The following is an 11,960-nucleotide window of genomic DNA, read 5'->3' on the forward strand; positions in this document are numbered from 1 at the left end:
TAGCCCTTAATGAAATCTTCGTTAAGTCCAGACCAGGCAACGTAACACACTCTAACTGAGAAAACATTGTTTAAAACATTAATGAAGCTACATTTTCTGGCCACTCATTCTGTCAAATGTTGCCCTTTCGCTCAGTTATCCTGGGTCAGAAATTGAATAACATTTCGTGGTTTATACATAAGGATCTTGGCAGGCGTGTTGTTTGCAACGCTCAACGTTCAGCGTGCGCAATCGCCATGTCCTATTGTGAAATACTTTTTGTTTACCGACAGACCTGCTTCAGGTTTAGGATGCTATGCTGGTGTTAGTTATCCTGGTGAAGCAGAGAACTAATTATATCCTAAAAACATATTTCACGGCTCTCACTTTACGCCTACTGTATAATCACCATCGGCATCATAGTGCTAATCAGTAAACTCACTAGGTTTCCGGCAATGTAAACCTTCATACTTCAGAACGCTCGTGTACTGTGCATCAGGTGCCCATTAAAGAACACCTGATGGTCAAAATTTATCCGGAGCTCCCCACTATAGCGGGCCTCAAAATCGGATCGTGGCTTTCGCACGTCAAACCCCAAAATTTATTTAAATAACTGAGCAGCGCCATCGCGGTACACCCTGCCGCGGCATTTACGCGCTCTGCTCTCAATGCCGGCTCGATTTGCGCTTCGTTAACGAACAATGCCCGCCACGCAGGGCCCCCGGTGGAATTCTGCAGCCCATCAACCCTGCTCTGCGCCAGTACACCAACATGTCGCTGGCGTACCCTGGAGGCCTGTCCGACGGCGTGCCGTACCGTCCTCAAGAGATGGATTTCTGGAACTACTTCGTGCCCGACCTGCACCTGGAGCTGAACCGCACCAGTTGGGCGTCGTACCACAACGCGCGCGAGGCGACCCACTTCAAGGCGGCCACCTGGGGAACCACCACGCTCGTCGTTCTGCTGGTGCTCATCATCGTCGGGCTGCTGGCAGCCTTCTTCGTCTACCGGAGACAGAAGCAGAGGTCGAGGAAGCTCAACTCTCGAGAGGGCGTCGAGTTTCGACCGGTGACGCAGGACGTGAAATTGTAGGGCCGCGGTTACCACCGTTCTCCGGCCGACGTACGTGGCTGCCCGACGAAATACTAAAGAGAAACATGCGTGCAATGAAATACTGTGGGGCAGGAGCGAAATTCCAACGAAATGGCCAGAGTGCCTTGACTAAGGCAATGCGTCGGCACCGAACTACCCTCACAGCTACTTTACCGCCCTCATCTTTCATACTTTCTTTTCATACGAAGGAGTGAGCTCGTTTTCGCAAAGCCGTCGCCTTGGCTATTCACAGTCGATGCATTTAGCGACTTACGTTGCTTTCATAGTCGTGCTTAGCCCACTTCACTGCCGTTCAGAGGCGGCAATCAGGCGCCCAGACCATAAGCGTAACGCCTGTGGGGCGCCGGTTTGAGATTGCTGAAACATTACCATTTTTTTTTAATAGTATCTGCCTCGCACGCCAGCTTCGTCGAAAGTGTGACGGCTAACAGTTAATGCCACGATCGCCCTATACTTCCGATCGGTCAACTGTCGTGCAATTTTGCTGCGTGAGTTTTTTCACGCCTGAGTGGCGTAACGTGACGCCATCGCGAAGAAGGGCTGTGTTAGCGTCACAACTCGTCGGCCTGCACATGACCCAGTCTTTTACGTAGACGTTGTCCGACGACCATGTTATAAACTGACGTCTTCCCATATCATCCTGTGCCCGCACAACGGACTGCTCCGCAGGCTGTTCCGCACGCAGTAGTTCCGTAGATCGGCCGGCTTCGAAGAGCTTCCGTACGACGGCCCTGGCGAGCAGACAGCGGAGCTGGAAACATATTTTTATTATCTACCCCACACTCTTCGCGAATGCTAGCGGTAGACTGGTTTGAGAGTAGCGTCTACATGGATGTCGCTAAGAAAGGGCTGTTCACAGCGATGTATGCTGTTTTGTCCAAATTGGATGATGATGAGTATTCGTCTCCTCAAAAATGGTCTTTCTGGCAACGCAACAGCACTTGTTGCCAGACTTACAAGGCCTTCTAGGGCAACTTAGCGGAGTTCGACTGCTGATATCCGCATGTCAGGTATGCCTTGACATTTTCCGTCCGCGTACGTCGTGGACTAGATGGTACCAACAGCAATCCGTGATGTATAGTCAAATGATACTCCATCCGGCACGGAAATCAAGATTTGTCCCGTCGTGTGGATGGGATGCTAATCCTGGTTGTAAAAGTTGTAAAACTTTCGATGTGTTGAAAGAAGCTGGTGACGTCATCTACCTGGCTGTATTTTTGTGTCATACTTTCTTTCTTTGAATAATGATTGAATCAATCGAAACAATATCTAGTCATCCTCGATGTCGTCATTCGTCGGTAGGTTGTGTTGATGCTTTGTGGCGAAATATATGATTACCGCTTGTTTAAAATTGTCCCTAATGAAGCCTTTCTGTACACGTCGTGTTAGAGCTAGCAGTTTTTATTGCAAACGTCGAAGCGTTAGTGACCAGTGATAAGAGTTTGTTGTTTAACGAGTGCCTTTGGCTGAATTACCGGCTCTCATAGCTAGTTATCATATTTTTGCATTCGAACTTTTGTTCAAATCCACCTGTGTGCCACCGCTGAGAGCCAGCATAAATTTTCGCCGACTCATTACAATGTTGTTGGAACTATAGGCTGCCGTGTTTTTACGTCGATCATGTGTGTCCTCTTTTGCAAAATATGTTTTGCTGTCGTCAAGCACATTTTGTTTAATTATTATAAGTATTCTTGGTAGTGCTAATCTTCATGCTATTTTCCCCACGTTCAAGGTTTCGCTGAACATAGTATTTATATCATTTTACTTGTATATGACATACAGCCGTGGTACTTATAGCACTCACAAAAATAATGACACGGAATTCGCACTTGCGCACAAGAGGGAGCTTCAGCTCAGAAGCTTCTTCCTGTATAAGTGTAAATGAAGAAAGCAAGCCACATTTTAATGTTTGTTACATATGAAAGAGAAAATCAGAATCGACTGACTGCTGGGAGCAAATGCTTAATTTTAGGCTTCTAACTTGCAAAAGTTAGAAGCCTATCAGAATCAAAAATCACATTAGTGAACAGTATCAGTTAAGATTTCAAAAGTGGATAATATATACCTTTGATCACACTGAAACGTGTCAATAATTCTTGGCATGAATTTCCCGAAGCACATGTAAGCAGTGGATCGATTTCATGTAAGCTGTTGACTAATATATTGTATTTACTTGGTTTAGTCAATAGGTGCAGCTTGTAGAAATGTATATCTATATACCTATCGCACTTAGCGAAGTACTGTAGTTGTAAACTTGGTTCTCAAATTCTAATTTATCAGTTTTTGTGAAGCTTCTTGCGAAATGTTGATGCCTTCAATCAAATCACTACTTCCGACAATCGGTTAGTTTAGCTTTACCTCCTAAATAATTGAAAACATCTGTTCAGCGGCTGCACAAGACAGAATTTCTGCATTTGAGATGAAGACGTGAATGTGATTTTGACCCCTAGCTGTTGCCTTCTCTTAAATCCAACGATGTGCTTCTTCTGAACTTTCAGGATCGACAGTCGAATGTTTTTATCGTCGATTTATTCAATAAAAGGCCTCTCACAGGGTTGGGAAATCGCAGCAGAAACACGTGAGGCCTAGATCACGCGATGCAGATCATGTGTACACATTTATTACACCAACGCATGCCACCGAAAGCAACTGCAAATTCAAACAAAAAGAACACATCTTCTCGAATCGGCGACTTGGCCTTCCCACGAAGTGACGTCGTACATGTGGCCCTTCGCGCCACACCCACACCGTCTGCACTGCACAAATAACCAGCGGCAGCAGCTTGAACTCGGGGATACTTGGAAGTGCTCCACGTGAGAAAAAAATTAAAAAGAAAGACAAGGGAGATAAAACAAAGAAAGCGGAGGCCGTGGAGTTTACGTGAGGCGAAGGTGGTCACCTAAATAAACAAAGAAAAAAAAAACTGAGGTGTACTCTTGGCTGCGATGCTGGAAAAGGCAGCTATAGGAGAACAGCTTCGCTTGCGTTTGCTCGGCCAACGCAATGGGAGAGAGTCTTTCGCGGAGAGGCTGATTCGCATCCTCGCTTCTTTTGCTTTATGACTTTTCGTTTGTTTGTACTTCGCCTACTAATTAATTATTTGACATTTTTTTTTGTGGCATAACGCTCTCTATGCGGCGCTTTACAACTTCTAACATACAATCGAAATTTCCGGCGGAGCCTGGTGAGGAGCTTTTTAAAGAATGGAAGCTGAACGCTTCATTGTTTGTTTTAGTAATTTCGCTCGTTGTCTTCGACAGACCCAGAATACCTACTGTGATTACTTTTTCTACAGTCTCTGGTATGTGGTTTCTGCCAGGTCCAGCGTTTCTACGACCTAATACGAGCATTCCCAAACGGCAGCCATTATTTTTGTGTGTGCGCGCGTTCATGATCGTGACGTCGTCCCAGAGCAAAACTTCGTTACTTCTGTTCCGGTTCCCGATTGGCGGATGCTAATCTAAGTTTAGATCCCTGCCGGCTTTGCTCCATTATGGCGTTTTGCTGAAAGTGAAAAGGGGATTGGCGGCTGGACCGCTCGTATCGTCTTTATAATAACCTATAATCGTTGTGTAAGGTATTGCTTTCTTTTCCCTGCATTGAAGAATAAAGCGGTGTCAGATATAACAAATTGCGTTTGTGTGGTTTTCTTAATTGCGATGCTTCTGCAGTATATAATTGATGTATACATCCAACTAGAATGACTGAATTTCTTTTTTTTTCCCGCCGATACGCATTGCTGTAGACTGAATACGATTGTTTATCTTCTCCAATAGCTAATTTCAGCGCCGTCACTGTGCTTTCGACTTTCCTAATGGCGCGGATGATGACCTGTAAAGCTTTGCCTCTGGCAAGGGAAAAAAAAAAATGATGGGCTGAATTCACCGAGTTCTTTTCGTTCGCCACTTCCAAGAGAACGTTACCAATGCTGCGGACATCTTCGCTAGTGTCTTAAACGTGGCGACTACCCGCCCTTGGGAATAGGTCAGAGTTATACGGATTCCTTCAATGAGTACGGGCCTAGTTTTTCGTTCGATGTGTATACGTAGCGCCGTCCCTTGGGCGACGCCTAGAACCCGGAGAACGCCCACCCGCATGAGAAGAAAATAAAGATGGCGCCTGGTCGTGGCACGCGAAGCCCCGGCTCGTGGTTCTTTTCGGCGTCGATACGGGTCAGCTGTCTTATTCCTTCGCTCCTGAAGCATAAGTTTACATGTATATTAAGTCACGAGGACTAAGGTGAAAGTTCGCATGATAACTATATATAAAAAAAAGCTTCATTCGGTAGCTCGGGACATGAATCGGTTTCATAACGCCAGAAGCCCTAAGGCCAAGTGCAACGGAGTTTAGTATTCTAGGGTTTGATGTGCCACAACCAGGGTCTGATTATGAGGCAGGCCGTAGCGGGAGACTCTGGCTTAATGCTGACCCCCTGAGGTTCTTTAACGCGCCCCCAAGCTATGGAACACGGGGCGTTTTTTGCATTTCGCCCGCATCGAAATGCGGCCGCCGCGGCAGGGATGTGTTTCCGCTACCTCGTGCTTAGCTGTGCAGCACCGTATATCTGCTAAGCCACCGCGGCGGGTACAGCGGGGTATGGGACCACGCCAAAAGCCTAATTTCAGATTGTGCGGGTATATATAATCTTGGGCGCAAACATTTTTACTTTCTTTAATACGAGTGGATGTGCCACGGGAAGCTCGCTAAGCTAGACGATTTACATACTGGAAATTAAGAAAACGATATCATTGCAACTCGACGGAAGTGACGCAGAGTCCAGGACGTTTAGAACGAGCGCGGCTCCAACGTATGCGCGTTCGAGCTTGGGGTGCGCCCGCGACCGGCTGTCCGAGGCGAATTGAAAAAAAAAGAAGAAATTTTTAGGCGACGGTATGGGATTGACGTCATACCCACTAACCACGAAGTGTATGCGTCGTCTGCTTAGGTGTTATTTACAGGCTCCAAATAAAAAAAAAGATAGACAATACCAGCCCTGCAGCTTTCCCAAGAATGTTTCAGTAGTATGTGCTGTTCATATATCACGAATTTAGCAGGAGTGAAATTTTGTAGCAGCTGGCCTTTAAATGCCCTTAAGAATCGACGCACATAATGCGACTTGTGCGCACGCTCCCATCTGCGCACGTAGACCGAAATTCTTAGGGAAAATGTAAGTGCCCTGCTGATTAAAGAATGCTGTTGTCTAAATTATAGAACGCTGTTGTCCCAAAAAATCAGTTCTCAGCCAGGTGCACCACGAAGGGAGTGTCAGGTCACCAAGCTGCCGCAATTAGGAAAGAATGTGCAAACCAGAGACGTCACGGTCAGACGAGAACTCACTTTCTTCTGACTGCGTCAGACGTGTGTTCGGACTGCTGAATGACACAAGTGCGGCAGTGTGCGATAATATAACTGGAGACCCACGCGTACCTTTTTTGAGTCATGAGATCACGCCGGAAGATAAAAAAGAAGGCTAACGAAGACCACACTTTTGGAATAAATATCGTCGGGGTATTTCTCTGTTATTTTCTCGTTCACACTACATTCCAAACCTAGATATGTGTGAAGCAGTATTAAATGTCGAATGCTTATTTAAAGGGGCATTAGAGATACCTTTCTTCTTGAACCTGATAAACAAGTCCTAAAGTGTCTGGTATCTTCCGAGGGATATAATCTCGAAGGGATATAATAAAATGGCTGATATGGCGGGCCAGATCATCAGTGCAATACTTACTTTCCCCAATCCCGCTCTCGCCATAAGTGTGCCCATCAGCGACGTGCGCCTTTTAACGCGAAAGCGTTAAGGAGCTCGTGGCCAAAAAAATCTGGTGTCGTCGTTCGCCGCTACGGAAAAAAAATTTCGAGCCACACATACCCAGGCTGCTCATAAGACGCCAAGAATTCACTGAACTAATCGAATTTCTCAAGCTAATATACGTGGAAAAATCGTCAACTACGACACACACGCAACCTACAGACACGATAGCTCTCGGATTCTAATTTGAATATACGAGAAAAGATAATTATGTCACGCGAAAACTCAAGCAAACACCTTTTCCAGCGTTTCTACAATGCACAGACCAGAGACGGCGTCCGCCATTTGAGCACGCCGGCGCGTAAGTATCTCAGAGTCCACGGAGCGGCGCGCCCGCTTCCTTGAAAGACTTTGAGATGGCGCTCGCGTTCGGCGCATCGCGGCTCATGCAAGAGGCCGCTTTTCTACAAGAAAGCCCTCCTTCGTGCATAGCGTTCGCGCGAGCGTCTCCCGGCAAAGAATTACGGTTACACACGCTGCAGTTGCCGGGAAGCGTGAGAAGCAGACAGGGATCTTTGAATTCTATCGCGTTCTGCTCTTAGTGGCGAAGCTTAAGCGTCCTTCAAAGTTTACCAAGGGAGAAAAAGAAGAAATCACATGAATAATTTGCTAAAGGTTGTTATATCATGTGAGTTTACCTGAAGAAACGTGGTCATTTATGAGACATTATACCAGGCTAGTGTCACAGCCTTATAAAATATCCTTATTTCTTTATTTGGTACTAGACGCTTGAAATGAGAAGGTACGATTTCTTAGAGCCAGCTGTTCCAAAATGTCAAATGCATTACTCAGGCTAGAATTAAAAAAAAAACAAGAACAAAATATCGGCGGGCACATAGATACACGAACACTTCACAAGCGCACGGAGTGTCTCAACGGACGCCTGCTCCGAACGCCCATAGCTGGGGTGGTCGCCTATCACGCAGGAGTGAAGAAATACACCGGAGTATATTCATGTACACGTATACACAGCAGTCATATTCGCGCATCAACCCGATTGCGGAAAGTACAACATGGTCGTGACACCAACACGTTATAAAAAACAAAAGAAAATCTACCACCTCCGCTCACGACGCGTCCATGACCGCGGCCGTTGCCAGAGTACGGGAAGCCTCGAGCTCGCTTCTTCCCGACGCAGCCCCAGCTGCGGGGGCCGCCGGGGATCTTCTCCAGCGGTGGCGACGCCGCTGGGAGGTGGCTCTCAAAAGTTCGGAGTTGGAAGACCAGTTCTGGGCCGTCCGGCAAGCCGAAGACGCAGGCCCGAGTCCAAAGACTTCGAGCCGCCACCTGAGGCCACCACAACAAACACTGCCGGACCATTGTCCTGTCTTGTCTTGTATCCCAGACAGTGGCGCATACCCACTATGGGGGACTGACCAAGAAGCAGGCGGTTTTTCGTATGCTTAGAAGTAAAGCGAAACTAGATTTAAATAGTGGAGCGTGGGACTAGAACTGTAATTTAGACATGTGATGAAAATATTGTTAAGAATACTGATAAAATAAGGTAACGTAAATAAATGAAATAATAGAAAATATTGATAATTTTAGAAATTCAGCAAGGTAGTCTTTCTGTCTCTCTAATAAAATTTACATTGCAGGAAAAGCATCCCCGTGCCTGGATCCCAGTGAGGTCGCACCAAAAGATAGAATTGTTGGCGAGGTTAGCGATAGCCCAAGTTTGGTGAATGAGTATACTAATAGTTTTCTTTGTCTTAGAAAGCGGTGGCAGGAGAGAAAATAATGTTCGGTAGTTTCAGGTGCACTGCAAAATGAACATAGAGGGGACATAGCGAGACCAGACCTGTGTAAGTAAAAATTTAGAGGAGGTATACGACATCTCAATTTTGTAACAGAAACTTCCAATTGTCTTGAAGGACACCAATTATTATTCCATGGGAAGCCAAGATGGTGGAAATCAGAAGACGGTGTTAGCATGGATGTTGCAGAGTTTTGAGATATAGCGAAATTTCTGCACCTAGTCGCGGTGACTTTTAATAAAGTTTCTTCTTTCTTTTCTTCTCCTCCTCCTCCTTCTTGAAGCGAATAACAGCACGGGGTATTGGTTTCGGTATGAGCCACAATAAACCAAACAACCTCCAACCAGCAACGAGCAGAAAGAAGGGAAGCTTGGCCAGTCCCCACTATGGGAGATTGGCGAAAACGGATTGGGAGAAATGAAACTTAAGAGAACAAAGTATATATCAGGGCGAAGTTTTCCATGCTTCTACATCAAAATAATTAAAAAAAAAACCTTACATTGTTAATCACAGTATCACGGTTGTTATTCTAGTCGTCCTGGATGTGGACGGCGATTACCCACAGTGGATCAACTTTGGATTCGGAGGTTACGAGAAATGAGCAATGTCAAGGTGCAAAAAGAAAACAGAAAACGATTTGAAGTTGATACTTGCAGATAGAAATTCCGGGGGCAGAAATGATTATGCGTAGAAGGGTCGTCGCCGTCATCATCATCATCATCATCATCATCATCATCATCATCATCATCATGTGCACCTTGGCGTCGACCTTAGAAATTACATTTGCAGCACCGCAAGCAGATGCCACCAGAAGAATTAACGCTTTGCTGTCCTTTGCGAAGGAGGCAGGCATCCTTCTTTTCACCTGATCCCTTACCTCTATCTTAGGCCACGGGCCATCGATCCCTTCTAATAAAAGCTCCAATCAATCTATCAATGACTGTCATCAATCTATCAATCACCAATTAGGGGCAGTCCAGAAGGCCCGCGATGTGGCTGAAGGGCTCGGCCTGACAGTCCCAACGTGGGAGCGGCCCGCGCCAACCTAGGGTTGACTTTCAGGACCCAATAAAGTTATTTATACCATACCATCAATGACTGTATAATCGAAGCTTATGATGTAGCTGCCTACCCAGCGCATTTGCACGTTATCACCCATGTACCAGCCTACTGATTGTTGCACAACAGCTCTTCGCTGTCTACGATATGTGTGTGTGTTCTGAGTTGCGCAAATATTTCAAAATTTTTCTAAACGAGAGACGCCAACTACATCGACGAAAGAGCCCCATAACGGCTATACCTGTATACTGCACTGTGGGTGTGCGCGACGCTTACATTACAGAGTCACTAGTTGTTACAGGACCAATGTTTTAAACCTGCTTGCTAGGAATCGAGAAGAAGGGGGTTGCAGTCATTGAAATATTGCATTTTAGAGGAGGATTTGGCCGAATGATCGATATCATCGGCGTTGCCAGGTGGTCTTTCCTCTAAAGCAATGACCAAGGCACAGTGGCCGTTAGCTGAGGGTAAGCTTTGCTATCACCGTTTTCGTATTAAGTGCTTAAATTCGTTACATTTTATTCCAGTGTCATGCTCTCTTTCTATATTTTTTTTAAAATGTACTAGCCCGTTCCTCTGGTATCACTTTTCAATTACACACACTTCTCTTATATTTGCAGTCTCAGCTTCACAAGTTAATTTTCCTGAACTCCTAATTCGTGTGCATAAACAATCGATTTTTCGCGCATTTCCCATTGTACGAGGCACGTTCCGAAAGTAAGTTTAGTCATTTATTTTCATATGGAAACTTTCTTGAAAAAGAAGGCACTATGGCATCATGAACTATACACCTTGCACTATTTTCCCACTTAGTCACTACCGACATTAATGCATTTGTCATTGCGTGTAACCAGTTTGAAGAAACCACCCTGGCAAAACTCGGTTCCCTGTGATGAAAAGAATTGTCGCACAGCCTGCTCCACCATTATTTGGAAGTGACTTCCTGAGTGTGAGGCTCTCAGTGTAGGGAGCAGGTGCCCATTCATTCCAGATAACAGCACGCACTCCCATTGGCGACCACGATGTCAGCAGCAGCGAGCGTGCGGTGCACGAACGCCACAGACGCTGAGGAGGTTGCCATCGCTCTGGCGATCACCGAGGCCGAGTGTCGCACCGTGCTCAGCGACTCGAGCAATGCCGTGCGCAATTTTGCCAAGGGGCGAATATGCGCGCCGGCGGCCGCCATCATCGGCAAGCTCCAATTTCAAGACCGCGGCAGCACCGTCCGTATCAAGTGGTTCCCGGCGCACGCCGGCGAGTGTGCTTCCTCACCGAACCACAACGAGACGGCCCATTCGGCGGCGCGAGCGCTTACCTTCCGCGCCCCCGAGAGTGACCGTTCCGTGTGGTGGTTCGAAACCAAGGACAGATTGACTAGTTATGCCGAAGTAACCAAGTGTTACCGCTTAGCTCGACGGACAATGCCGCCTCCCCACCCGGCACTCAGTCGGGAGGAGGCCGTAATCCTAAGACAAATACAGACCGCGTCACTCCTCGCCCCCGCAATGCTGCACGTGCTTCACCCAGAGCTCTATCCGAGTGGGCTGTGTGGTGTTTGTGCAGCGGGTCCGGCGGACCAATGGCACATCATGTGGGACTGTGCCAGGTTCCCGACGGCAGCTACCTCCAAGACTTACCCGCCAGAACTTCAAAGTGCACTGCAGTCTACAGACAAGGACTCACAACTATGGGCCGTCCAGCAGGCCCGGGGTGCGCTCGAAAAGCACAAGCCTCGTGACCCACTACAAACGGGCCCAACGGGGCTAGTGCAGAGTAGAGTATAACCCCGGGTCGACGCTTGGCCAGCGTCACGACTCGTTAAATCGTCGTTTGCCGGCACTTTATTAAAGTTATTCCTATCCTAATCGAATAACCTTGGGCATGCTGGTCTGCAGCGACTCTCCCTTCTTCGGCGCTGTGCGCATGCGTCATTCCTCGTCCGCTGACGCTCCTTCCGTTGTTGAGCCAGCAACCAGCGTTGATTGTTATGGCGCTTGTTTCTTTCCCCTGGTGTACCATCTTCTCCTTTTAAAAAAAGGACGAAACTTACCTTCGGAACATCCCTCGTAGGTAGGTGCCATCTTTGAATGATCATCATCGTTATCATCACCATGAGTAAAGGAAGACGTAGAAGAAGAGGAAGAAGAAGAAGCGCGAGCGTTGTCGGAGGCTCGTATTGCCCGTCTGCGTTCTCAGGTGCTTTCCAAGTGCAGAAAGAAGACCAACCGTCGCATTTCATC

The 11,960-nt window shown here is 46.9% G+C and overlaps 1 protein-coding gene across 1 annotated transcript in view; it reads left to right on the plus strand.

The window, feature by feature from the left end:
- Positions 1–4,723, plus strand: part of LOC126541369 (juvenile hormone esterase-like) — a 33,386-nt gene extending 28,663 nt beyond the window's left edge. The window contains exon 10 of the mRNA XM_050188120.3: positions 696–4,723. Coding sequence (XP_050044077.2) covers positions 696–1,071 — 376 coding nt within the window. The 3' untranslated portion in view covers positions 1,072–4,723. The remainder of the gene's footprint in view (positions 1–695) is intronic.
- Positions 4,724–11,960: the final 7,237 nt, after the last annotated feature.

The sequence above is a fragment of the Dermacentor andersoni genome, chromosome 2 (genome assembly GCF_023375885.2).
Source record: "Dermacentor andersoni chromosome 2, qqDerAnde1_hic_scaffold, whole genome shotgun sequence".
NCBI classification, from domain to species: Eukaryota; Metazoa; Arthropoda; class Arachnida; order Ixodida; family Ixodidae; genus Dermacentor; species Dermacentor andersoni.